At 39.7% G+C, this 27,293-nt stretch overlaps 6 protein-coding genes across 7 annotated transcripts in view; 3 read left to right on the top strand and 3 right to left on the bottom strand.

The window, feature by feature from the left end:
• Window positions 1–285: 285 nt before the first annotated feature.
• On the top strand, window positions 286–4,939 carry LOC144070949 (uncharacterized). Its single transcript, XM_077595542.1, has 12 exons — window positions 286–440; window positions 825–1,432; window positions 1,586–1,645; window positions 1,723–1,775; window positions 1,840–1,984; window positions 2,655–3,019; window positions 3,123–3,351; window positions 3,435–3,549; window positions 3,781–3,898; window positions 4,418–4,529; window positions 4,607–4,719; window positions 4,788–4,939. Exons 1-12 carry the CDS (start codon window positions 374–376, stop codon window positions 4,852–4,854), a joined length of 2,052 nt encoding a protein of 683 aa, XP_077451668.1. The 5' UTR covers window positions 286–373; the 3' UTR covers window positions 4,855–4,939.
• Window positions 4,940–5,167: 228 nt separating this feature from the next.
• ch25hl1.1 (cholesterol 25-hydroxylase like 1, tandem duplicate 1) lies at window positions 5,168–6,189 on the top strand. The gene has a single exon (XM_077595548.1). It carries the CDS (start codon window positions 5,210–5,212, stop codon window positions 6,038–6,040), a length of 831 nt encoding a protein of 276 aa, XP_077451674.1. The 5' UTR covers window positions 5,168–5,209; the 3' UTR covers window positions 6,041–6,189.
• A 961-nt stretch (window positions 6,190–7,150) lies between these two features.
• Window positions 7,151–9,472, bottom strand: kti12 (KTI12 chromatin associated homolog). The gene is made up of 9 exons (XM_077596596.1): window positions 9,264–9,472; window positions 8,945–8,996; window positions 8,819–8,871; window positions 8,658–8,713; window positions 8,499–8,578; window positions 8,247–8,406; window positions 8,104–8,166; window positions 7,757–7,825; window positions 7,151–7,610 (listed from the first exon to the last, which is right to left on the bottom strand). Exons 1-9 carry the CDS (start codon window positions 9,412–9,414, stop codon window positions 7,467–7,469), a joined length of 828 nt encoding a protein of 275 aa, XP_077452722.1. The 5' UTR covers window positions 9,415–9,472; the 3' UTR covers window positions 7,151–7,466.
• Window positions 9,473–9,891: 419 nt separating this feature from the next.
• On the bottom strand, window positions 9,892–15,924 carry znf592 (zinc finger protein 592). Of its 2 annotated transcripts, none has more exons than XM_077597098.1 (9): window positions 15,366–15,924; window positions 13,225–15,257; window positions 12,809–12,987; window positions 12,511–12,684; window positions 12,258–12,417; window positions 11,831–12,076; window positions 11,625–11,737; window positions 11,320–11,461; window positions 9,892–11,246 (listed from the first exon to the last, which is right to left on the bottom strand). In XM_077597098.1, exons 2-9 carry the CDS (start codon window positions 15,253–15,255, stop codon window positions 10,941–10,943), a joined length of 3,351 nt encoding a protein of 1,116 aa, XP_077453224.1. In that variant the 5' UTR covers window positions 15,256–15,257; window positions 15,366–15,924; the 3' UTR covers window positions 9,892–10,940. The 2 variants fall into 2 exon arrangements, with proteins under 2 accessions (XP_077453224.1, XP_077453223.1); XM_077597097.1 differs by having other exon boundaries at window positions 15,488–15,924.
• Window positions 15,925–17,480: 1,556 nt separating this feature from the next.
• slc28a1 (solute carrier family 28 member 1) overlaps window positions 17,481–27,293 on the top strand; it is an 11,254-nt gene continuing 1,441 nt past the window's right edge. Inside the window, exons 1-18 of the mRNA XM_077596183.1 lie at window positions 17,481–17,542; window positions 17,701–17,801; window positions 17,874–17,965; window positions 18,371–18,462; window positions 18,544–18,733; window positions 18,804–18,945; window positions 19,204–19,317; window positions 19,631–19,705; window positions 19,782–19,862; window positions 19,954–20,034; window positions 20,113–20,238; window positions 21,504–21,634; window positions 21,708–21,876; window positions 21,941–22,138; window positions 22,330–22,411; window positions 22,510–22,608; window positions 22,691–22,796; window positions 23,282–23,417. Coding sequence (XP_077452309.1) covers window positions 17,539–17,542; window positions 17,701–17,801; window positions 17,874–17,965; window positions 18,371–18,462; window positions 18,544–18,733; window positions 18,804–18,945; window positions 19,204–19,317; window positions 19,631–19,705; window positions 19,782–19,862; window positions 19,954–20,034; window positions 20,113–20,238; window positions 21,504–21,634; window positions 21,708–21,876; window positions 21,941–22,138; window positions 22,330–22,411; window positions 22,510–22,608; window positions 22,691–22,796; window positions 23,282–23,402 — 2,004 coding nt within the window. The 5' untranslated portion in view covers window positions 17,481–17,538 and the 3' untranslated portion in view covers window positions 23,403–23,417. The remainder of the gene's footprint in view (window positions 17,543–17,700; window positions 17,802–17,873; window positions 17,966–18,370; window positions 18,463–18,543; window positions 18,734–18,803; window positions 18,946–19,203; window positions 19,318–19,630; window positions 19,706–19,781; window positions 19,863–19,953; window positions 20,035–20,112; window positions 20,239–21,503; window positions 21,635–21,707; window positions 21,877–21,940; window positions 22,139–22,329; window positions 22,412–22,509; window positions 22,609–22,690; window positions 22,797–23,281; window positions 23,418–27,293) is intronic.
• alpk3a (alpha-kinase 3a) overlaps window positions 23,974–27,293 on the bottom strand; it is a 12,147-nt gene continuing 8,827 nt past the window's right edge. The window contains exons 9-13 of the mRNA XM_077595203.1: window positions 26,844–27,118; window positions 26,686–26,774; window positions 26,204–26,421; window positions 26,010–26,058; window positions 23,974–25,918 (exon numbers count right to left, since the gene is read on the bottom strand). Coding sequence (XP_077451329.1) covers window positions 25,582–25,918; window positions 26,010–26,058; window positions 26,204–26,421; window positions 26,686–26,774; window positions 26,844–27,118 — 968 coding nt within the window. The 3' untranslated portion in view covers window positions 23,974–25,581. The remainder of the gene's footprint in view (window positions 25,919–26,009; window positions 26,059–26,203; window positions 26,422–26,685; window positions 26,775–26,843; window positions 27,119–27,293) is intronic.

Here is a 27,293-nt window from a genome sequence, read left to right as displayed (position 1 = left end):
ATTTTTTGTTTATAGAATACATTCTTATACATATTGCTTCGTTTTACATGCTTACATTTGCGCACAGATTTTTATGCTTTATTTCATTAAAATGCCACTATAAATTCAACATCATTTTGCAACACAATAGATGTTTATTTGTAGACAACGTAAGGAATACTCATTTATCATAAGGTAATAGTGCTAGTAATTACTGAAAAGTCTAACCAGAGTAAATAACAGATTATTAATAGTTACATTTTTCGCACCACTACGTAGTTATGGAGTTTAGTTGATGGTCGCCTTTTGAGAAACATTTTATACAGCCAAACTGCAGGGGGCGGTAGACATTTTCCATTTCGGGGGTTGTCCAAAATAACATCCCGAAGAACGCATGTTGACGTTACAGCCTCAAGCACGCCGACGTTTTCGACGCACAAATACCTGTCAGTTGTTTTACGGTAAGAATTGCATACGTTTTTACAAATCGTACTCGCATCCTGACTAAAAGTTGACGCAAACAATACGGAGTGTGTGATATGATGTTTCCTTGCTCCACCAGTGATTGCATTATTTAGGGGTAGTACAATTCACTCACTCAGTTGTCATGTTAAGAATCCTAAATCTTAAACATGTTTAAATAAAGCTCTAGAGGGGATCGCGATGTACCAATAGTCTGCCCAAAAAACAGTAAGTAGACTTGTTGGTAAATTATTAATAGGCATTTGACTTGATTGCTGCACTTTGATCTTGTCTCTACTAGTCATAATGCTATTTTTGTGGCCATAAAATAAGGTTTGCACTCTGTCAGCGATTTAACATATGTTGATCTTGTTTGGATTAAGGAGTGACAAGAATGGAGAATTGTGATGGAGGAGAGATTCGTGATCCACAGGAGCTCCATCCAGCGAAAACGCTGTGTCGTTTCTTCTCTCAAGGAAGACGCTGTAACTTTGGGCCCAAATGCAGATATTTACACGTAAGGTTAGATTTGACATCTAATCAGAAAGATGCAATCATAACCTCCTGCAAGGCTGACATTCCCTCTGGAGATCATGAGGGTGGTATGGAGCAAATACCTCTCCACATTGGTAAACCAAGGGCATCTTCAGGTGCCGGGCGCCGGCCCTGCCGCTACTTTTTGTCAGGGCACTGCATGATGGAGGACAGGTGTCGCTTCTGGCATCCACCGCAGATGCCTTCAGTCGGTAGGCAGGTGGAATCGAACGAGAAGAATGGCTTGGCGCAAAAGAGAGTACCAGTGGCTCGGCCATATGTCCTCCAGGAGGTCAAACTGTGTGAGCTGACAGAAGACGTCGGCGCGCAGCTGCGGGAAACCGAGATCAAGCAGCTGAAGAAGCGGTTTCCCAAAGACCGTCTTATCATTCAAGAACGGAGTGACGGCAAGGTTACATACTACAGAGCCACCGTGGAAGCCACTGATCCAGATTGGGTGACTATGAGCTTTTCTGGTCCATAATAGGACCATTGCCAAGACATAATGGCTGTTTAAGTTTACAATCTGTCTGAAGCCATCTGAGTAGATGCTCTTTGTGGTTGAAAAAGTAAAGGTCTTGGCTAATCATCTATATTGCTCTTTTTTCAGCCTTTTGATTTGAAAGAAATTGACATTATGGTGAGCTTTCCAGACACTTATCCACAGGAGGTGGGTATCGAACCTGCAATCCTTTTGATGATATGATGACTTAAATGATGATGTAGTACTATTTTCCTTTTGTTTAGATCTTCACCCTTGATATACCATTGGACCAGGTGCTGCCTGGAGTGATGGGAAGGTATTGAAAGTAACTTTTGAATGAGTGTTTTTGGTTCGTTGACAGTTGCGCTTCATCTCAAAAGGCATGTGGAGAAATCGTCAGTGGAATGGCTGCAGGCGAAGCACGCCACTAATCGACTCATGGGGAAAGTGGAGCTGCTGTTTCGGCCTTTTCTTCGCTGGCTCGATCGCAGTTTGGAAAAGCTTTTTACAGAAGGAGCCAGATTGGTAGGGGCTGATACTGTGAAAATCTGTGAATGTCTATGCTCCAAATTCATTTTTGGAAGAAAAAAAAAGTTTATTACTGTATATTAGCATGAAATTAGCGTGAAATTTCCCGAATACAGGATGAATAAAGTGTGTGCGGTCGTTTGGTCGCCGGTCTTTTGGTCACCGTCTTTTGGTCGCCCGGACCCAAACAACGGGCGACCAAAAGACCGGCGACAAAACAAGGTAAAACAACATGGTCTATGCATCAATAAAAGCCAACAATGGCCCTGAGCAGTTTCACTGAGCGGACGTGTGAGTGTATAAGAGTTTGTATGAGTCGTCCCCTTAGGAAGGGGTCGTCAGTCAGGGTCTTAACAAGTTCTCCAACAAAACACTAAAAGTACGGGAAATTTGGAGCTTTTCTTTAGCCTAATAATTAATAGGGCATTAAGTATGACTAAATAATAATTCGCAGTTTGTATTTAGGGAATTTGAGCAACAATTTAAATGGTAATTATCAATAATCTTCCGGGCGACCAAAAGACCGACGACCAAAAGACCGACGACCAAAAGACCGGCGACCAAACGACCGAGTACCAAATAAAGTTATCTAATCTAATCATTTCTCTAATTAAAATACCTGAAAGTTGTGCTGCATGTTAACTTTTATTTGTATTTTTTCTCGTAGTTGAAAAAGGACATTGCTGTAGAAAAGGCTGGGTTACAGTTCATACCCTACCAGGATCTACAGGCAACAGCGTGTGAAAAGCCAGACAACAATGATTCGTGTGAAACCACCTCTGACACAGTAAAGGAACAGGAGAGGACCGGCGACGTAGCGAGAAACACCGAATGTGATGTAGAAGAGGTTGCCCCATGTTTTGTTGAAAAACAGCGAGAGGATAATGAGGAGGAAGCCACTCACCTGGTAGAGAACATCAAGATCAGTGAAGTCCGCAGAGGGACAGAGGTGAAGCTGCTTGGTTTAACGTTGGGAGAAAACACGGCCACTGTGGTTGGCCATAACATCACTGTTTGTCTTCAGTGCAACAGGTCACTATTAATTCATCATTGTTTCCACTCCATTGAAACACCTAAACAATTGGAAAAAGATTTAATATAACAGAAGAAAATGACGATAATCATTTTTGAGCAGGTGTAAGGTGACGGCAGACTTGACATTAAGTGGCAAGACGACCTGCGCGGCTAATTGTGAGAAGTGCAGCGCGCGAATAACCGCTGCGTTCAGACCCACCATGCTGCACCACTACAGTGACGTGTTGGGGTACCTGGACCTCCAAAACGCTGTGCCTTCCGACCTGGTGCTTCAAGACTGTCATTTCAACGTGGGCTGCCTCAACTGTTCCGAGGAAAGCTTTGTCCAGGTACAGACACCCAACAGTAAAATCATAGCCTTGCAGAAAAAAAACTTAAACCATCCTTTTTTTCTGTTTCTTACTTTCATTAGAACCTTTGCTATGGTCAAACAAAGGAGGTTAATTGTGAAAACTGCCACGGCAAGCTTAGTCTTTTGACTGAGAGCGCCAGATTCCAATACATTCAGCCACGCAGCAACAAAACAGGTGAAAGCACGCCTACAATTTCCCTTCAGCAGATTAGCAAAGGTTTAACCTCATACTGTACAAACAAAACAACCAGTTTGACCTGTGTTTGCCTACACAAGGCATCGTACAAATAGTGCTACACCAACTGATCAAAATTCTCCCAACCTGTCATGTTGAAAGCGCCCGTTGATGTCGCTACACCGAACTGTAGAACTGCATTGCAGCATATTTAAAGTTTTGTGTGTGCAGGTGCAAGTGCTGCCACTGTCAACTTGAAAACGATAAGAGATCCAGCTGTTCAAAAAGGGAAGCCACTACCAGAAAAAGGAGCCTGCAAGCATTACAAGCAGAGCCATCGCTGGCTAAGGTAGCCCCTTTGTGCTTTCTGGTGTCACTTTTAATGGGAAGAGGACTAAAACAGTGTTTCGCAACCTTTTTTGAGCTGGCACACTTTTTCTTTGAAAAAATCCCAAGGAACACCACCATCTGAAAATCTTTTTATTTAAAACTGTCGCCTATAATAACAATACTCATTCTAATCAAGGTTTTATCAGCAGGAATCACATAAACCTCCAACATTATTCCAAAATGTAATTGTTCACACTGACCTAATGTCACCAAAAGTTGATATCTACGGACCCTGAACAATTTCCGGTTCGAGTGATGCAAAAATAAGTCATATCATTTTCACACCGTTTTTAATCGCATCATTTTATGACTTCAATCTCTTAATATTAGGCCAAAAAAGTTGTGCTCACAGACTTTACGTTGCCAAAAGTTGATACCCTAGAAACCAAATAATAATTTGAATCTTGTAATATTATAATCTATAATGTAACTATTATTTTGATTTTTGACTAAAGCTTTCATCATGCTTGTCGTCAAGGTTTCCGTGTTGCGGGCGATCTTACCCTTGCGATGTGTGCCATGATGAAGACCAGGACCATCCCATGGAGCTCGCCACCAGGATGATCTGTGGGTACTGCGCCAAAGAGCAGGTACACATGGAGCGAAGATGGTGGAACACCTGCATTTGGAAGATCGGCTCCATAACAATATTTTTGTTTGTTTGTAGCCGTACAACAATGGGAAGCCGTGCATCAGCTGTGGCAGCATGATGACCAGAGGTGCTCACACTAGTCACTGGGAAGGAGGACTGGGCTGCAGGAGCAAAATTAAAATGTCAAGGTATCTTAAATGTTAAAATATTTCAATGATTCACTAAGCAGGAGAGACATTTGTTTTGTTCATTGCAGAAATGATTGGCGGAAGTACGCCAACACCAACAAGACGATTTCGAAGAAGGCCAGTGAAAAGAAATAGCTGAATTTCTTTGTGAACATGCAAAAATAAAATCAGGAATTCTATGAGTTTCTAATTTCCTCCAATAAATCATGTTTTAATGATGGTTCTGAGTGAGAGTTACTTCTTGAATTCTAATGCTAGTTATAATATAAAATATCTGGTCAACTTTTTTCCTCAAAGACATGACGGGACAGCTGTTGAACTTTTCTACCACTAGGTTATATGAGTTTTCTGTGGAAAACCCTGGAATAGTTAATCTTTTTGGCTTGTACGTGTTGACACTAAAGCTGTTTGAGCCAATCTCCACACTTTAAGAAGGATTTTTCCAGGCTCCAACGTCTAGTCTCGAAGCAGCAGCCAGACGCTGATCGAGATGTTGAATGTCAGTGCGGTGCCTCTGCATCTTCTCACCTTTAATCATTCTGATAATCTCCTGACTCCTCTCTGGGATCATCTGCTCGCCCACTACCGGCCTTACATCTCATCTCCTTTGTTCCTAGTTGTGCTGGCCTTTTCCAGCTATGTCTTCTTCAGTTTGCCTTTTGCAGTCATGGACCTGCTAGGAGAGAGGGTACCATCGTTTTACAAGTACAAGATCCAGCCGGGAAGGAGACCCACGGTCGGAATGATGGCGAGGAGCTTCCGCACCGCTCTTTTTAACCACATTTTTTTTGTGCTGCCCAGCACGGTGGTGAGCATATTCATCTTACCTCTGCCGGAGATGCCTCAGGAAGCTCCGTCACTGTGTGAGATTTTCGTCGACGGCCTGGCTCTTCTCCTGGTTTTTGACACCCAGTACTACATTTGGCATGTCATACACCACAAACACGTGCAGCTGTACCGCTGCATTCACGCCATTCACCATGAATACGTCGCTCCCTTCTCCTGGTCCACCGAGCAGCTCAGCATTCCGGAACTGATGACGGTGGGGTTCTGGAGCAATCAGGATCCAATTCTGCTCAAGTGTCACCCATTGACTACGTGGTGCGTCACCGTGCTTAGTATCTGGATGTCTGTGGAGGACCACATCGGCTATGACCTCCCGTGGGGCCTCAATCGCCTGGTGCCTTTCGGCATTTTGGGGGGAGCGCCTGCTCATGACGTGCACCATCAGAAGCCCAACAGCAACTATGCTCCTTTCTTTAGCCACTGGGACAGAATCTTTGGGACTGCTGTACCACTCAGGAAAGAAAAAAAACATTGACAGGCTGGAAATGTGGTTTATTGCATGTCATAATGATTTAAGCACTTAGACGTGATTTTTAAATGAATTTCTGAATTTAGATCCACCTTTAGGGGAGCCAAAGCCTTGTCTAAACAAAGAATGAAAATGAGAAGTAACATTTATGACTAAACCCCTTTTCTAATATATATATATATATATATATATATATTTATATATATATATATATATATTTATATATATATATATATATATATATATATATATATATATATATATATATATATATATATATATATATATATATTTATATATATATATATATTTATATATATATATATATATATATATATATATATATATATATATATATATATTTACATGTATATATATAGTGAAAATGAGTAACATTTCAGACTAAACCCCTTTTCTAATATATATATATATATATATATATATATATATATATATTTATTAGGTATGAAAGTGTGCAATTAATTAACAGTGAATGTATCCAGTGTATACTGTACAGGATCAAAATGACTCATAGTCTTAGACCAGGCGTTTGTAACCCACGGTTCCGGAGGCACATGCAGATCTTTAATCCCTCTGATTTGTCTTAATTTTTTAGATTTAAAAAAATTGAGTATTTGATTGAATTAAGAAATTCAACAAAGGGATTCAGCATTAACTTTAGAATTTTACCTTTAAGTAGAATAAGTCCATTTATAATCACTTTCACTATTAGAGCACTTATTTACATCATAAATTCTCCAATTATGTACATTCACAGTCCCACTTGGAAAGTGCACCAACAAGTCTTTGTGCATTTCAAATATATATGTGGCTCTTGTAGAATCAAGATTTTTCATCATTAGCTCTCGGCCAAAGAGGTTGCTAACCTGTCTGTCACATTACTAAGATTTTACATATATGATTTAGATATGCAATCCATTTTCTGTCACTTATCCAAGGTCAGGTCACAGTGGAAGCAGCTTCAACTAGATATGCCAACATGTACGTACTCAAATTAATAGATGACCATCATTACTCATTTATTTCATTTGGTGTCTCAAGCTTCATTCCAGTAGGAACAAAGTACAGTGAACCATAATGTCAGCGTGCAAACTTCCTTGCCCCGTGATCTTACATAACTCCATCTTAACAAGAGTATAAATATTTCTATTTTCCTGACAACACGGGAAAAGTAGGCTTTAGAAGGTTGTGTACAGGTCAAGCACGTTGTTAGAAGGACGTTTTGTTCCTGAGAAAACTGCTGAAGGGGGCTTTGGTCTGACCAAATGTTCATGACTGACTTGGAAAAAAGCAGCAAAAGAGACCACACATCCCCCCCCAAAAACGTGCCTCTAAAATTATTTTGAAAGAATTCATTCATTTATTTAAAAAAAAAAGCAGCAACTAATATTTAATGGATCACAAACATTCGTCAATGGAGACTCCTATTTAAATACTGTACAAACATGTTGGAAATCTGACCCGTACTCTCTGTTGGGTGCATCTTGCTGTAGGTGATGAACTGGCGCCGGAATTTACGAAGCTCGGCCATGTTGACGTTCCTGTTTAGTTCAATGTTTGACATACAGTTAAGGTTATTGCCTCATTTTTTTTCATCTAATGTTTTCCAAACTTGACTTTTCAGGCTTAACTGATAACAATTCACATTTCACAATTCACCGTCAACATATGTTGAGGTCGAGTTGCTTAGAAAAAGGATATTTTCTCTGTCGCTCCTGGAACACAAATGCGATCTCCGGGAACACTCGTTTTCTGTGCATTAAAAATTGCCTAAAAAGTGTAAAAATAAATAATATAACACTCTTTAGTGGTCATAACTTTTGTGGACTGATGAATTAAAACATGGCACGCAAAAAGACTAACTCAACAAGTGAACATTACTATAGAAACCCATAATTTTGGTATAAATATACAGGTGCGGATAGAAGAAAATAGGTGCAAAATTTGTGAAGAAGCATGTTTTTAAGATTAAAAAGTCATTTTTAGACCTGCTTCAGATCTTCACCGTAAACAACTATAGAAAATCAGCAATAAAATTCAAGACTTACCATTAACACATCCTGTGTGACCTTGTCTAACTCATAAAGGAAGTTTGCAGATGAGAGTGGTTGCTGCACAGAAAAACAGCATGCTTGAGTCATAACCAAGGGAAAAAAATAGCATGTTCTTACTAATTCTATGTTCGCCTTACACTCTGAGTGGACTGGTTGGGTGGCGGTGCTTTCCTTTTGAACAACGCATCAGAAATGGCTTCAAATGGAAGCGTGCTATCTTGGAGAATGTTAAAAAGTGGATTGTCCCAACGGTTTCTGGAGTCGGGTGCTTCAAACCGTAGAACTAATGCGTTGAGGCTACAGATAGCAGGACATATGTTGGAAATTGGTGATGTTTTTACTTTTGAAACATGAGAAGGTAATCCATGCGTGTAAATGTCATCAGTTACATGTCTTGCGTGTACTGCTCCTTTGCATCTCTGTTTGTGTTCCACGCTGAGCTCACTTCATCTGATGTCAAACAATACACCTTTAAAAAAGAAAAAGAAATCATTTATTATTTTTTTTTATTTTTTGTATTTTATTTTTAAATTGGGGTTCATACTTACTAGACAATGCGGCGTCTGTACATGTTTTATGAGACAAAAAAGCTCATAGCGGTAGCCTACAATGTTGAAAAATTTAAGAAAATGGTTTTATTTCACTATTGTGTAGGCCCAAAAAATGAGTATTAATTTATTCACTTATACAATTGTGATGAATACATTACCTTTAATGTAGTTTAATGAATCCAATATAACAATGTCATCTTTGTTGACCTTCCTAAACAACAAATTCATAAATCTGAAAAGGATGAAGATGATGAAATAAAAATGTCAAACAGTGCATCACCAACCTTTCGACTTCAGCTTTCAGTGCAGCTCTGACCTGTTTTTCCTTTTGGGAATCTGCATTATATACAACAGTTGGTTATGAAGTATTATTTTTAGTAACGCAGAAAGGACAGCTATATCCTTGTGATTTTATACTCTTAATACTTTAGTATCACGAGGTACAAACTACAAAGAATATTAAACGCTCACACATGTTCATAAAAATGTATTTATCTAATGGATATCCAGATGATTTCAAAAAAAGGTTATGATATAAAATATTTCCAGCGAGAAAGACATTTTGATCATAATACATAGTTTGTTGCAGCTAGCTTAGCTTGCCTGCATAGACGGCATTCTTCTCAACAGTCAGTAGCGATTCAGCCACAACGTGAACTTTTCGCTCAGTTGTTTGTTCGAAATGTACCTTTAATTCTTTTGCCCTGCGAGTTTTACCACTGCACGGATAACCACACATCACTATTAAAGGCATGACTATTTGAAATAAGCAACACTAGCCAAAAGTGAATGGCATGATTCGGATGTGACGACATTTGTTTTGACCAACAGTTACGCGAAAGAAAAAAATATATCCTAAAAACTAATAATAATTAAAAAAAACAGTTACATTTTAAATAGAATTAATATTATCCTTTTAATTTTTAAAATTGAATCATGATTTTAAAAACTTTATTGAAAAGATCCGATTCGTTAAACTCACTAGAATTACTTAAGGCAAAAGGTAAACATTTTTTACAAATTATTTCAGACCTGAAATATTCATTATGATTTGTAACCCTTTGATTCGGAACCTACGTGCATATATTCAAACGTGCATCAGTAAAAAAAAGAATGAAACATTCATTTCCCATGTTAATTCATCATGGAAGTTTTTCTCTAGTTTATCTTTTGAAATCCAATCACTTTATGATTACATTTTAAGTACATACACGCACGACACAAAACACAATTCAATGCACCAGTTTATTTGAATGCACTGTAGGTAAAAATAACAGTTAAGGCACATGGCATGAGCACTGCATGCTAAATATGTCATAACTTGACATTGCTTTTAGGTCAGGTATACTGGACAGGGTATCAAAAGTAAACAAATATATATATTTATATATATTCTTCAATGACCAAAATTAAATAAAACATGCACGTGAGCCAAGTTAGCCACATGCTGTCTTTAAGAGATGCACAGAGACAGAACAAATTTAATTGTGTCAATGATGTTAAAGGGAAAGGTTTATGAGTCAATATGACTTAGTATCCCACGATGGTTCACCAAATTAATTTATAAAATTAAATGTGGGATTAAAAAAAAACCTTCCAAATTGCATTGCGATTATTTTCTCACACTGAATATTTAACAATCTCCGCCGCTTACCAGAGGTAGTTAGTGTCACATAGCCAACATAAAACACAAAAGCACTAGAAGATGTCCCTCACTTTCATATTATTTCTTACAATCTCAATGCTGTGTCAACATCTTACCTTAAAGTCCTGATTTTGACAGAACTCACAGATTCATAATGTATTTTGAGGCAGGCAGAGGTATTTCAATACTGCTGAAGTTGAAGAATTAAATAAGAGTCTGCTTCATATTTACAAGTGTTCATAAAAAAATAAAAGTATATACTATTGCTTAATGTGAAACAAACCCGCTGTTCATAAAGGCCAAGAAAAGGCTTTAGCATCCATACTGCTATGAGATGAAGTGCAAAATTAATAACTCTCGGAATTCCATTGGGTGCCTTCAATCAATGCGGAAAATTAAGAAAATAAATTGCAGTTGATAATAAAAGTGAACGAAAGCACAAGATTATCCGAATTATTGTATATTGCACCAGAACTTTCCAGAGTTCTGTTATTTTCCTTCAATGGTGAGCTAATCCACCGTGGTTCTCCAAAAAATAACGTAAATAAAAATAGGCAAACTTACAATAGTGAGCTGTAAAGTTACAAAAGTACTTATAGGAGGAAAGCAGCTTGAGAGACGAGTGGATGGGGACGTCATTGCTCTGCGAGACCTGAATGAGAGTCAGTCTCCACGGGATTGGCTTCGCTCTGACGGACCCTCGTCGCAGCCTCCTCCTTTTGCTCTGGCTTTTTGCCCTTATGAACAATGACCAGGTGACTGGAGAGGGACAGCGGTGACGTGAAGGACAGACCACAGTGTTGGCACTGAGGAGTGTTTTCTCCGCTGTTATGTAGAGCAATGTGCTTGTGGAACTTGCTGTATTCGTCTGTGATGAATCTGCATTTGGAACAGTGGAAGTGTCTTTTTGCAGATTTGGCTGAAGAAGCCTCTCGCAAATCCTTTGATCAAAAAAGGGGTCCGTATGAGGATGAATGACATATACACAGTTAGTTATTGTGTAACCATTATCACCTTGCCCAAGCCGTTTTTGCATTCCTGGATGGAGTTTTTCAGCATTTGGCTGATGTCAGGATTTTTGATTCCGTGCATTAGAATGATGTGGTTTTTCATCAGTGCAATGCTGCTAAATGTTGTCTTTCTGTCGGTACAATACCTGAACAGGCAACCCAAAAAAGAACTGTTAACTTCAATGGGATCATGCATAACAGAACATCAAATGTCAAGTACAGTTCAATAGTGCAGTGACTGGGAATAGATTCAACTTTGTATTGGTCCAACTGTACAATAAAATATGTTCACCTTCAATTCTAACTTACCAACAACTATAACTTTTCTTTTTTCGGTCATGAGTCCTGCGAATGTGTCTTCTTAGGCTGGACAAGGAGGTGAACGACTGGTTACATTGTCCACAGGAGTGGCGCTTATATAACTGGCGGAGGAGAAAAAAATGTACTGCTATTAAATTAAACAAGCCAAAAAGCGGGTTCTGCAAATAAAATAAATAAATGAAATGCTACCTCACCTTCCCATGCTTTGACTTCAAATGGGATACATAAAGGTGCCGCTCAGGAAAATATTGTAAACACTCCCCGCACGTCCAACCAGGCAATTTCGTAGGACGACCGCCATTCTTTTCTGCCTTTTTTCGAGTGACCTCCTTGTGTTTCACAGGGACATGGATGGAACTGGCTTCCTGGTGCACAACGCTATTATTCCTTTTTTTCCCGTTTACCTCCAACTCTGGTCTCTCTTCTCCTCCGTGCACACTCTATTTAAACAGAAGTGGTTCAAGAATCCTTAAGTAGCGGCTTGTGGTCTTAATCATCATTGTTTTGGCTAGACTACATATTTTATCTGAATTTGTTTCATCATTCATTTCAAAACCTTCAAATATCAGCTTTCCACAAACTATTTCAAAAAGATTCTTGGGGGAAAAATAGTCCTTTTACCTTGAAGTGCTGCATCATTGGCTGTTTTTGAGAGAAGACCGAGTTGCATTCCGGACACTTAAATACACAAGTGAGACGTTTGTTGGCGTCCTGATGAAAATGTTGAAAGAGTAACCATTTCTTTTGGAAAATTATACCACATGAACACTTGAAGTTGAATCTGGGAAAAAAGGGACATTTAGTTCATTCAGATGAACTGAAGGGGGAAAAACTATCTAACTTATAATGATGTGGTTGCAAGGTGCTAACTTACTGTGGGGGGCTTTTGCTAGCACTGTGTTTCTTCTTGATATGAGCTTCAAAGCTGTTTGCACTTTTAAACGTCAAGGGGCAGATGGTACACTTGTGGAGAACCTCACAGTGTTTCTCCTCAATGTGCGACTTTTGTCCTATGAGGGTCTTGAAAACCACTTCACAGTGAAGACACCTGCAGGGAGGGAAGGAAGTCAAGTCATATTTATTTCAAGTGGTACTACGAAGAGTCTCTATAATCATTCGAATGCAGGCCAATAGTGTAATAAGTCACTAGCATTCAGCTCACGGCAACTTACTTGAACCATGCTTTGCGTGCATAGTGGAGACAGTTTTCCCTGACGTGCTTTTGAATGTCCGCTGAGCGACTGATAGCGCCACATTCGGGACAGCTATGAGGCGGTTTGAGTGCATGAATGCGCTCGTGGGACTTGAAACTACACTTGTTCGGTAGCAACATGGAGCAAAGCTTGCAAAACTGTTTTAAAGGAAGAGACAGAGTTAAAATAAATTTCCTTTAAATCAACGCTTATGTAAACAAACCACAAATGTGAGTTTAAAAAAAAGTGTGTGTATGAATAACTTGATTGAAGTGCTTTTTCAAGACCTGAACTATAAACATAAACACCGAGTCCAGGTCAGCAGTTAACCAAAAATTGTTAAAAGTCAAGTTTTTCTGAAAAACTGCATTATACGACAATGAGATTCTACCCACCAATTCCTTTGTATCTTCTGACTGCGACTGATAATGTCCAGCAAGCGATTGCTGGTCCGACATCTGCTTGTTGCACTCAAAGCACCGCATTTTGTGGCAGAGGGTATTATCGGGATAAAGAGGCATGACAGGCTGACTTGTAAGCGTGCGTGAAAATGTAGCGCGGGAGTCAGTTTTGAGTGGTTCTGTTCCAAGAGGTACGAACATTTGCGCCTCCGCGATGGGCTTCATGTGAAGCTGCGTGCACTGCATCATCGCACCCTTGTTCTTGTGCTCCCTAGCGTGAGCCAGGAGGGCACACTTGTTGGAGAACACCATTGTCTTGGCACAGTGCGTGCATCCTACTTCGATGTGGACGCTCCTCCGGCTATAATGGTACGCGAGGCTATGTTCTAAACTGAAAGAGTCCCCACACTCCAGGCAGCGGTAGCCTCGTGCCGGAAGGCGGATGTTGCTCTTGAGTGGGGGGTTCAGGTCCGGCACGTAGGTGGGCACGGGGTTAGCGTTATTCAGCAGCTGGTTTAAGGTGCTCGCCGCTGTGTTATGGATGGATGTTCTCGGCCAGGTTTTGATCTGATGCACCAGTGGGAATGTGCTGCACACTGTTGAGGAGAGCGTCTTCTGGCTTGGTTGATGCGAAGCAGAGCGGGCGGTCACGGATGCAGCGACGCTGTGAGGGACAAGATTTAGACTAGCAAGGTGCGCTGCTTTGGGAAGGATGCTAGAATTTCCTTTGCGTCCTTTAGTAGATGTTCTCTTTGCCGTACATACCCGAGACGCAGCTGATCTCCTGACAGGTAAATTCTGGAAAACTGTTGGAGTCCTGGTGCATTCCTCTGATTTGCTTTGCAAAACTTGAGGAGAATACGCTCCATCTTCACTCAACAAACTCTGCGCTGGCGAGGACTCGTAGGCTGAGTGGACATCTTCCCTTTCGGAATCGGGCAGCACACTGGTAACGGTCCGCTTAACCTGTCCACTGGTGGTTTTGATGGTCTTTATTCGGACTTTAGGAACTGGGGGCGACCCCCCGGCTTTGCTGCTGCTGTCGCTGCAAATGCTAACGGGGCTGTCGGGTGGCTTCATCATACGTTTCACAGCTTCGAGTGGACTCATAGGACTACGAGGGGATATGGAAACCTTGGGGCTGTATTTTATGCCGTCACCGTACATTACAGGTGATTCTCTTGTACTCTTGATTTGCTCGCTGGGATCTTTCCTAGCATTGAGAGCCACCAGAGCCTCAAGGCAAGATGGAACTGTAGCCGAGTACGATTTGATCTGAGAAAACGAGTCAGGTTCATCTGTTGAGGTCGCCAAACTGCTGTTTGTCACTTTGACGGTCTTGCTATTGCTTAAATCAGGGAGTCCACTGTGTACTGTTGTTATTTTATCCATGACACTAGTGTCAGGTGACTCCTCCCTTGGGCGCCCAGAAGATTCATTGTCTTTATGGAGTTCATCAAAAATACAAACATCTAATATGTGAGCATTGTCTGCCGCTGAGAGTTGCAAATTGGACTCTACCAGGAAACTTGGCCCGACTTGGTTTGGCTTGGCTTTGTCTCTTGTTAATAAACTTACTTCACGGTCTGAACTGGAGTGAGAATTTGGGGTGAACAGCGGCGTTGCGTCGGGTGTGTGCTGAATTGGTCCCTTTCTCAGAAATTCACGTGAAAATTCCCCATTCAGAGCAGAGACAAATGACTTATTAAAGACACATTTAGTAGTCCCCCCTGATCCATGGGAATTAAAACCATTATGCAAAGTTGGTCCTGAGTGAAGTCCATCTCCAAAATCTTCGGACAACTCCTGATGTGTGTTTTTCACAATAACACTCACAGTGGGAATCTCTGCTGCACAGCCTGCTTGATTATTCAGTAAACTGTCGTTGGCAGATTCTACCGTTTGTTTGAGATGCGCCTCATCATGTCCCTCTTGGATAGGTTCTTTAGCATCCAGTCCTGTAGCATCTGGGATGTCAAAGGCAGCCAGAAGATCATCAAAATCGGGGGTTTTCATGTCTCCCATCGCTGCACAGATATGCTTAGGGTTAGTCGGTTAAATGAGCCGACACACACCGGGCAAAAGTTTAGCAGACATTAACTGAGAGATTTCTTTCAAACTTCACATTAACTTACGCTGTATTTCGATCAACTGCACGACTAATAAACCTGATTCTATTTGTAACTTTATCAAGTCATACAGTCACTAATTTCTAATCGCTGGTAATTATTCAACTTTCGCTATGAGGCACACGTACCATGTTTTGATGTTAGGAGTTAGCCGAAAAGCTAACTTAGCCTCGCAGCAACACTACGGAAAAATCGTTAGCACGAGTCTAGCTACGTAAAGCACAAAGAGACACCATTAAGCCGGTTTACAATTTGAACAAGATTTCCTTAACAACTCTATAAAACTGCCATAAAACCCGGTTGATTTGCCATTTGGCGCACGTTAGCCAACGAGTAGTTACAGTAAAGCTAAACAACTAGCCTAGCCTAGCCTAGCGACAATTTCGTTTCCCCTGAGTTTGATCTCGCAGGATTGTGACGGTGCGTCATTTTCTTTGCTCTCGTCCCAAAAAGTACATGTCAAAAGTAAGGATATTTTAAACGACTTATGTTCATTTTGAATAATTACTACAGTAACATTTAAAAAAATCTAAGATATTACAACTGACAATATTTTGAGCAAAGAAAGCAAGTGTTTAGCAAAAATGAGGATGTGTACATCTCATCTCATTTTCTGAACCGCTTTATCCTCATTAGGGTCGCGGGGGGTGCTGGAGCCAATCCCAGCTTTATAAACCAATGCGATTTATATAATGGATTCTGGTTGAGCTTAATGACCTCAAACTTATTTTCCAAGCCACACAGTGATCATTAGTTTTTCTCGGGGTATGCGATTTTCCTCATTCATTGCAGAAACAAGCAGATTAGGGCCACTAAAAACTAAAAATGGTTCTTTGGTGTGAATGATTGTTGTTGAGACAGGTTTCTAATTAAATTAAACCTGGAAAGGCCCTAGAGACGAAAATCAATATAGAAGATGGATAGATTAAATATTTACTCTAATCTGAAACTTTTTTTGTAATTGGATGTCCACAAAGCACAAAGGTCATTAATTCATTACTCAAAGAGAAGAAAATCAATCAAGTGTAGCACATGTTTTATAAACTGTGATTTTTTAAATTGATTATTGGATAACAATAGTGGTCCCTATAATAAACTACTTACATTTATGATTCTTCAATAAATCTTTATAGGCCGTTAACCAGGACAATTTCATAAGCGTTGTTTTGGGTGTGACAAGATCACATTTGCGGAAAATGACCAAAGTTCAACCATTAAACCTTTCATGAATCATCCCCGTAGTTAAAAAAAAAAAAATCCACAATGCAATATGTCGCATCTGCTGGCAAGGACTGATGTGGATATCTGATTAGACTGGTCAATGTTCTCATTGTGTTGTAAAGACATCCAAAAACAAATGCATAAAACTGTGGCTGATGCCGATTAAACTTTAAATGCATTCAAATGTGTTTTAAAGTTTAAATACATTCAAATGGGTTTTAAACTTTAAATACATTCAAATGGGTTTTAAAATTTAAATACATTCAAATGGGTTTTAAACTTTAAATACATTCAAATGTGTTTAAAATTTTAAATACATAAAAATGTGTTTTGCATATTGTGGAGAATATCCTTCAAATCATAATTATTTAGCCTAACGTAGTGTAGCGTTTTATGTTTCTATTGCTTGTAAAATGAATCAGTTGAGAAATTCGTGGAAATCATAAATTGGAAGAATAAAATAAGGAATTTCCTGTTTTGAAATTTAAGCCTGAGTCACGCCTTTTCGTTAAACTCAGTTTTCCAAATTGAAGAACATTTTTTTAAAATTCCATCATGATAATTTTTTGCTGTTATAATGATGAGTGTTGCTTCAATGAAAACTTCTCCTTCCCAGTGTTCAACTTTGAATAATAACATTCTTACCAATATTCTTTAAGAACTAAACCTGCCGTAAATAACACTCACAAAGTACAATATGTCAAACATCCTGTTCCAGTGGATCTCAATTCTCCTTTTTTCATGTATTTTTATCCATGAAAAGACTAGAGTAAATTAATATGAGGTCCATTAAACCTGTTTATTACTTTCCTTTTGTCTTGTTCTTCCTGGTCTGAGGAGAGCAGCACGTAATTTGTAACACAGTTAATGATAAGATGTTTCATGGTGGGCAGGTTATATTTTACTGCAGTGTATTGGACAGCGCAGCATTTGATGACTGAGTCGAGAAGCACACACAATGAGTAAGCCATTTAGCTCTGCTTTTCCTTCCACCTGTTTATTTTGCCTTTTAGTTTTTCGTTGTTCTTCTTGTTTAAAACACACCTATGCTTTAGGGGGTTTGAGCACAATGCTGGTTCGTCAAGTTTTCACGAATGGAAAAGTTGTTTGTGTTTTGCAGAGGAAAACAACAGTTTTAACCTCAAGCATGCCTCCCTTCCCAATGGAAATGGATGCTTGGTAACGGGAAATGGAGAGTGCAACCCTGCGTTTGAAATGGAGGTACGTAGTCATGAGATTAGGTTATTTTTTTAGAGGGGAAAAAGCAACTCGTGTTGTATTTATTCCCCTCAGATAACAAATTGTTCACAGGAGGGGATCACAATTGATACGAATAATACCAAAAGTGAAGCGGAGCAGTCTAAAGGACTTGGATCGTATCTAAGGTGTGTTTGGTTAAGTTGCATTGTTTTATTACAACCCATTTTTTTAACTGAGTTATTGCTACCGAGGTAACATATTTTGCCACTTTATTGCTGTTTTCATTATACACTTTTATGATCGTGCGCTACTCAATAAGTGAAACCTTTTAAATTTGAATAAATGAATTCATTACTCACAAAATATTGATTGCAGTGGAATTCCCATGAACTTTTCCATTAATTTCAGTCCGAATTGCTAATAATGTCAGAAAGATTGCCCTATTTGGCTAATATGAGTCTAAAAACTGGATCATTCTGTTATAACTGTACTTAACACATTTGTCGAGGATATTTGGCCCTTTTCATAGCGTTGTTTTACTGGGTTACTAGAATTGACACTAGTTGTGACTGATTTCTTGTGTTCTTCAGACAAATTGCCGTACCGATTAACGCCACGGAGAATTTCGTGAAATCTCACTCGGATGCTTTCAAGTTGATATTATTGGGCGTAATCGGAGCAGGTACGGTAGCAAGCTAAAGCGTCTCATTTCACAGTAGTGCCACATTTTAAACTCTAATGTGTGTCATTTTTGGCTCCGCAGGTTATTTGGTATACTTCATTATAGCCTGTATTTTGGATTTCCAGAGAGCCACCGCCTTGGTGGTCATAACTTGTTTGGCAGTTTTATCCAAATCCTATGACCTCGTGAAGAAGTATAAAGGAGAGAGCATCAGTCGCTTTTTTACACCTGTTGTCCAATGTTTCGAAGCCAATTTAAAATGGATAAAATGGTAAGTGGACATTCTGATCGCTGGGTTATCCTTACCGTGAAGTCCATTGGGTCAAGTGTGTCTATTCCAGGGTCTTCATTGTCATCGTTGTGATTCTGCTTGGACTGTGGCTCGGATTAGACACGATCCAACGTCCCGAGCAATTTATTTCTTTCGGAGGTGTCTGTATGTTCAGTCTGCTCATCTTTCTCTTCTCAGCTCACAGGACAGCAGTGAGTTTTCCTTCTTTTTTTTAAATTGTTTTTTGTATTGATAATTACCATGGTACACGTTACGAAATGCTCAACGCGACGTTATCTCGACACTTATCTTTCCATGTGTTTTTCCGAGACTTTGGAGCTCACTTGATCCCGCGTGTGCATTGTCCCAGGGTTTTTGCAGAGTTGCTTCCTTGTAAAAACACTATGTTTTATGGCGGCTTCCTGAGAGATAACGTGATAAAACGTGTGAAGTTGTCTGTTCACTTTTAGGTATGCTGGAGGCCTGTGTTTTGGGGCCTGGGTTTGCAGTTCTGCATCGGACTTTTTGTCATCAGAACTGAGCCTGGCCTCATCACTTTCCGATGGCTCGGACGACAAGTGCAGGTTCATCCAGTTATTCATTCTTGATATTGCTATTGATTGGAATAGTGATAGATTCTGCTAATGGAATAACATTCCCCGTGTGCAGCTCAGGTATATTTTACTATTATATTTATAATTCTATACTTAACAACAGTTTAATGACAGAGTTTTTGAACCTCAAGACCGGCATGCTTTGTGACATTCCATTTTTTCTTAATTTACAATAGCATTTTTCACAAAGAATACGATTATTACACTATCACATAAACTATTCTAAATGATCAACTGAGGGAGAAGTTTCATTATATAGTCTAAATTTGTTTATACTTTACAGACTTTTCTGGCCTATACCAAAGTTGGATCAGCATTTATTTTTGGAGATTTGATCGACGGAATCTTCGCCTTCCAAGTCAGTGCCCAACAAAACCTGCATCTAGCAGAAATTATGAGATGTTGACACGTGTCTCTTTGGGTGTCTTCCTCAGGCTTTGCCTATAATCGTGTTCTTCAGCAGTGTGATGTCCGTGCTTTACTTTCTCGGTTTAATGCAGTGGCTCATCCTAAAGGTAAACATTTACCTCTTATTACAGGTCACCAAGGGTTGAGCTCATTTCATTCACACCTGAGTTCTAATAATTAATTTTTTTGCCCGTGTAGATCTCGTGGATTATGCAGATAACGATGGGAACCTCACCCACAGAGACCTTGAGTGTAGCAGGCAATATATTTATTGGCCAGGTAATCTAGTTATGTGCTTTTACAATATTAAGAGTTGCTTTTTTAAGATCTTCCTCAGAGTTTTTACTTGTGCTTCAGACAGAGGCGCCGCTGCTGATTCGGCCCTATTTAGATGGCATGACCAAATCTGAAATCCATGCTGTTATGACTGGAGGATTTGCCACAATTGCAGGCAGTGTTATGGGAGCATTCATCTCATTTGGGGTAAAATAACATACCCCTTTTCTACATGTATTTCAAACAACAGCTAGATATGTATATATATATATATATATATATATATATATATATATATATATATATATATATATATATATATATATATATATATATATATACATATATATATATATATACATACATATATATATATATATATATATATATATATATATATATATATGCATATATATATATATATATACATATATATATATATATACATATATATATATATATATATATATATATATATATATATACATATATATATATATATATATATAACTAATTTTATGATAATACGATATCAATTATTTGGACAACAATAGATTTGCCTATTTCTTTTCAGGTTTGTCATTATACCACTACAGTGGTACCTCGTCATACGACCGCTCATCATACAAAATGCTCGTCTTACGGGGGAAATTTCGATCGAATAATTCGCCCGTGATGCGGTCAAAATTTCGTTATGCGACCAAGCCAGGTGGCCATGGCATTTTTTTTTGCATATCTTTCGTGTACGTATAACAATATTTACGAGCACCGGATGAGCTATTCAGACCAGGAAACGCACAACGCCCATGCGCGGGGAAAAGAGGGCTTTCTGGGTAATGAAGTATACTCGTGCTCGCAACAGCATCCCCGGTAGCAACTCTATCATAGTCGCCGTTCGAGGGGATGCGAACACAGATGCTACAAGCTAAATGAGCCGCTAGCCAGCGCCCCCGAAGCTCCCATGAGCAGCGGTGCGATCGCTGATAAGACTGCTGCTCGTTGGCAAGTGGTCGTGCGTTCTCCGATTGTGAGGACATTTGTGTGCATCATTTTCGGAATATTTTGAAGGGAATAGTACGACAGCAAACAGCCCATCGATAGCAAACGTGAGGGTGGAGTGTTTGTTCTGTTTACGAGTGCGTTGTGTGGAAGAAAAAAAAACCCGAAGCCCCTCTCCCCTCGGCGAAATCCGCCCAATTTTAGTTAGATTAAACACTTTATTTCTATTAAACCACTCGTTATTTATTACTTTGTCAATATATGGCGAATTATAAGAAATAAAACATTTTTTTCAATCCAATATCCTGTTTTTGGTGTTTTTTTCAGAGAGTTGGAACGAATTAATTTGTTTCCCATTCATTTCAATGGGAAACTTTACCTCGAGTTACGAGAATCTTGTCATACGAGCTCAGTCCCGGAACGGATTAAGCTCGTATGTCGAGGTACCACTGTACTGTCGTTTTATGTTGTAGATTGATGCGTCCTCTCTGATATCAGCCTCAGTCATGGCTGCCCCCTGTGCGCTCGCCTTCTCCAAACTTTCCTACCCAGAGACAGAAGAGAGCCGTTTCAAGTCAGAGGAGACGATCAAAGTGGCTTGTGGGTATGTAAACATCTCTCAGTAACAAAATTATTTCCTTCCATTTTGCTCCTTAACATTTCTCAATACGCTGTAGAGAGGAAAAGAACATTTTAGAGGCAGCAAGCAGCGGAGCGTCAGCCTCCATCGGTTTGGTTGCCAACATCGCCGCAAACCTCATCGCCTTCCTCGCCATCCTCGCATTTATTAATGAAGCTCTGAGCTGGCTTGGAGGGATGGTGGGATACCCCGATATCACCTTTCAGGTATGACGAAAGGCCGACTTCTAATGAGGTTCAATCGTGTTTTGAAACTCTGACTTGGTTCTAGCTCTTCTGCTCGTACATCTTCATGCCCCTGGCCTTTATGATGGGGGTGCCGTTCGAGGAGAGTTTTACTGTCGCCGAGCTCATCGGCATTAAACTTTTCCTCAATGAATTTGTGGCCTACGAGAAATTATCCTCACTGAAGAAAAACAGGCTCAATGGGCTGGATGCTGTAATTGGTGGGGAGAGAATGTGGATTTCAGTGAGTACAAGCTGAACACACACATTGGAGAGAAAGAATATCATTATATGGAGATTCTTCAATCTCATCCTCGTTTAGCACACATAAAAAAGAAAGTAAAACACGTTTTGTGAAATTAATCCGTTGGAGCTGTTCTTTTTATTTTGCGGTGTATACCGTATTTTGTTATTTTGACACGTTTATTCTTCCAGGTCCGATCCGAAACAATCTCCACCTACGCTCTGTGTGGCTTTGCCAACTTGAGTTCTCTCGGCATCATGATCGGAGGTCTCGGTGAGTGGGATGCCATCATCCTTTGTCTTTTTTTTTTGATGCACCAGCATGCTGTTGCTGTACTGATATTTGACACTGAGCATTTTCTCTTACCTAAGCCTCTATATGCCCATCTAGAAGAAGTGATGTCTCAGCTTTAGTGTTGCGATCCATGATCACAGCCACGTGCGTCTCGCTTGTCAATGCTTGCATAGCGGGTAGGTTGCTCTTGAATCTCATGCTTCTTCAAAACTCATCTTTTTTTTCAAATTTTGCTCACGTTTTTTAACCTCTTGCAAGGGATCTTATTTGTTCCTCCGCTCGATTGTCTGAAGTTGATCAGCGAATCTGTTACCAACAGTACAGATGTGAATCTGCAGAGCTGCTGCAATGATCTCTTCGAAAAGTAGGTTACTACTTCGGATCCAAACGATTAGATTCATTTAACGATTAGATTAACAGTTAGACTACTTCCACTTGAACGAACATTAACAGATAACAGGTTATCAGACTCCTTTCAATGATTCATTCATTTTCCGAGGGCTGCGGGGGTGCTGGAGCCAATCCCAGCCAACACTGGGCAGTAGGTAGCGGACACTGTTACCCAAAATTTTAGCAAGTTTAGCTTTGGAAGATGAATTATTCTTTTGAAATATTCTTCCATCAATACAATATTCATTAGAATATCTAGTTTTAGCTAGGATGAAATGTAGTATAAAATATCTTTGTTAAAAAAAAGAATTTATCTGTGTGGTTAAATTTAATTGAAAGTTAATATTCCAAATTCTTGCAAAGGTGAAATTCCAGTCTTCAAGACCTGTAAGCTATATTTATTTGAATAACAACTTAGAAATACTGACTTGTCATGTAACTTTTGATTTTTTTCCCCAGTACTGTGAACAATGGGAGCATCTTATTTGAAGGCACATGGAGCACCATCGCAAATGCCACTTATTATTTGGCAAAATGCTGTCAGTGCTGTGGCGTCTCCCAAGAGGCACTTTGTATGTAAAGGAAGACCATTTTGGTATCCTTTTTTAGTAGTTCAGTTACACTGGTTTCCACGTATGTACATAGATTTTAAGACTATAGCATAGTGGGAATATATTTTCTAAACTTTACCCTTCTGGTATTCAATATGAAGCTTTTTAGAAGATTCAGCTTTATAAAGGCACTTTTTTACTCGCTGCACTAGTAGGTTTAATACGTAGAGAAGAGTCCAGAAGATATGAAAAGTACACACAAACCTAGTTTTTTGCCAACTATTAGATCCCCCCCAAAGTGTATTACATACTGTAGTATGTTTTAAGAGAGCTGTACAGTATAACTGGCATGTATTATATTGTAAATGAATTATGAAGTTGAATTTCATTGTGTTGAGCGTTAAAGGAAAAATACCTCAGGGAACTCACTGGCATTAGCTGTTTTGATTAATGTAAATAGGCCAAAAAAATTCAAATCATCTTTTTTGAATGGATTATTAAGATGATGGCTGTTCTGTATAAAAATGTAGACTGACATATGAATCATACACATGAAACACATTTCACATTTTTATTAAAAATAGAAAAGATATTAGTTTGACATGGTGGGACACTTAATTAACATACTGTAATACTTTGTATTGAACTCACTCGCTGACACATTTTTACAATATTGCGTCTTTTTGTTAACAAAGTTTGCATTAACTGTTTTAACTCTCATCCGATGCTCACTTTCTCACTGTTTTCCCATGCAATTGCAAAATATGTTGTTTTTGAAGCAAACTGCTAACTCCCACTGAGCGTTAACAAACAATCCAAACCCAATCTGTTCCTTTCAGATTGATCCAGGTCAATTGTGTTTTTAATATTTAAAAAGCGAATGACTCCATTGTTACACATAACTCTCTCCACTCCTAAGTGTGCTCTTTTGCCTACTTTGCCCAGCATGTTCATGGGTCGGCTCCAGATAAGAGCGTCCCGCTGAAACAGCAGCTTTTGGGTTACTGCTGCCTCAATACTGTCAGAGACATTTCGTGGTTAAAAATGACAATGGCGTGTCTGTCATTTTGACAATTGTTGAAAGCAAGCAAACTCCTGAAGCAGAAATGACTGAACATAATTATTTGTGCACACCAATACATTCACTGAGCACAACATCAGGTAAATCTGCACCTGCCGTTCAGTTTTCAGTGGTTCAATGCATTCAATCATTCATTTTCTGAACCGCTTATCCTCACAAGGGTCGCGGGGGGTGCTGGAGCCTATCCCAGCAAAGAGACGGACAACCATTCACGCTCACACTCATGCCTAAGGGAAATTTAGAGAACTCAACCAGCCTACCCTGCACGTTTTTGGGACGTGGGAGGAAACCGGAGTACCCGGAGAAAACCCACGCAAGTTCGTCCCCAGAACTGTGAGGCCGACGCGCTAACCACTTGCCCGCCGAGCCACCTGTGGTTCAATGCATCACAGATATTTTTTTTAATGTGTTAAAGTACATTTCTTTTGGCTAATATATGAATATACGTAGTTTTTCATTTAATGAGATTAAAGTCAATTTGGAGGATTGATTTGCTTAATTAACCGCATGCCCCACAAAAGAAAAGTCATTCCTTTTTCAAGAATACATGAATGCCTCAAAACTGAGTGCTATCAAGTACAAACATTGTATTGTGCAGGCGTACCTCGTAAAGTGTCAGTATTACAACTTTTCATTGGGCTGAATGGAACAGTGCAAGATCAGATTTGCTATCTGCTTTTAAGCAATTTGTTGTGCTGAAAAAACATTAAAATCAAACAATTTCCCTGCGCACATACTTTGCTTCACAGATCACCGGCATGCAATGCGTTGGACAACCGTTGTGGACAAAATGGAACATCTTTACATTAAAAAAAAGAAAGAAAAACACCAGCAAAAAAACACGCCTTCAACATAACAGTTGTTTTTCTGATAGATCACTTGTTATTTCTGTACTGCTGAGAGTCCACATAGGGAGCTGATAAGACTCCAAGGCACGTGTTTGTGATAAAATCAGTAGCCTAACATCGAATGGAGCCCAAGAGTTAAGTCCATTTTCAATTTGGCACCAACTGTGCACAATTTTATATTGTAGTCAACTTACTAGCAGGTCTTCATAGTCTTTTTAATGGCAAAAAAGTCTTGTTCTTTGTGTATTTCTACAAGAAAGAAACACCTAAAACACTCTCCTACCTCATTTCAAGAGCCTCTGTAGTTTCTGCAGGCTTAAGTTGGCCTTTTGAATCATTGTCCTCTGTCTCCTGGACTTTCCTTGTCACCTTTGGACTCACATTAGCCTTCCGAGCCATCTGTGGGCTAAGCCCTTTACGGTGCAGCTGCGGGCTGCCGGACCCTGGGGTCAACTTGCGGTTGAGATTAGGGCTCCTGGAGCCCTTTACCTTGTTGGTCTGGTCCTGAGTTTTGATTGGGCGCAGGCCGAGGAGTCCGCAATAGTAGTTGCACTGGTGGACCGTTGGGAAATGCTCAAAAATCTCTGGAGAACCACATTCTGTTAAGCCTTGGTACCTGAAACAGAATAACAGAGTTTTGAATAGCAGCCATGTCAAAAGAAAGCAAATCCAAAAACATTTGTGAATCTTAAAATATATCATCAAACCCCTTTGTCTTGGTCACTACTCTAATATTCGTAATCTTCGTTCCAACACCTGCCCAAAAAACAGAACATAGTATAAATGTGATTCAGACAACTCTAGGATATTACACACAAAACAGGGCGTTCTTTACTGTTCATAACTGGGCGTCTCTGGTTATTTTTTTAATAGAATCTGTCATTGTAATTGTGGGGCGTACCTTCCATGCGGGTAATCAGCAAATTGCTGTGGGTCCACTGGTAAATCCAGTGCTGGAAAGTGCTGCATTTTTGTTCCATCTCAGTGGCACTTTGCACAATCACGTTGCCTTTAGCATCTGTCGCAGAATACTTGAGGAAGGCCCCTTCTAAGTCAACTTCCACTGTGGCATATGGCACAGAGTTGGCAGGACGGTACATGAGGTACTGAGGAATTACTCTGAGGGGAGAACAGATAAAGCATACTTAGGGTACAAAATAGTTGAAAACACCAACTTCGGTCCTTGAAGGCAGCTATGCAGTCTGTTTTCCCTATCTCCATTCTCCAACACACCTGAACTAAATAACCAGGATCTTTAGCAGGCTTCCAGAGAGATTGCTTAGGAGTTGATCATTTGATTCAGGTGAGGATGGAGACACGAAAAACAGATGGTGACCCCTGGTTAAGAGTGAATCTTTTTTCAAGGTAATTACTGTAACTTACTCTAGTGAAGGGCCAAAGTTTTCTATTACTCTTGCCTCAGCCGCAAAGATTTTACAATATTCTCGGATTATGTTCTGGGTTTTACATTCCTGGAAGAAGAAATCAAGTCAAAACTAATCATGTGAATTTCATCTGCAGATATATAACCGTTTACTCACCTGTTTTGTCATTTCTAGATTTCTATCTATAAGATTGTTATCTTGCTTGGTCCCATAGGGGATTGGGTTTGGAACCTTGATGATGCACGTACTTCCCGACTCATAGATAGGATTCAGGCCGTAGATGACTTTCACTCTACTGGCTTTATGGCTGCAACCTTCGCCGATGTTTGCCATCTCGGTCACGATGCGACCAAAATATTTGTCGCCCCAGTTACCGGAGTTGGCGAGGCCTTTGGTGAACAGCAATGGTGTCATCTCGATCTCCTCTCCAACTGAAAGATGAAGTGCCCACAAGTAATGCGGGAGTTCAGATTTGAACCTTAAATCTGTGAGGCGTCCATGCTGACCACTTTCCTAACTCCAATCCAATCCTGCCCTTTTCTCATCTATCGTTGTTAATGGCGGTAGGTGATTTATATGCATGACAAATAACAAACCGCCCAGTTG

This window comes from Stigmatopora argus, chromosome 3, assembly GCF_051989625.1.
Source record: "Stigmatopora argus isolate UIUO_Sarg chromosome 3, RoL_Sarg_1.0, whole genome shotgun sequence".
Classification (NCBI taxonomy): Eukaryota; Metazoa; Chordata; class Actinopteri; order Syngnathiformes; family Syngnathidae; genus Stigmatopora; species Stigmatopora argus.
Note: the sequence above shows the minus strand (reverse complement) of the source record. Positions and strands in the feature narration are given on the sequence as shown.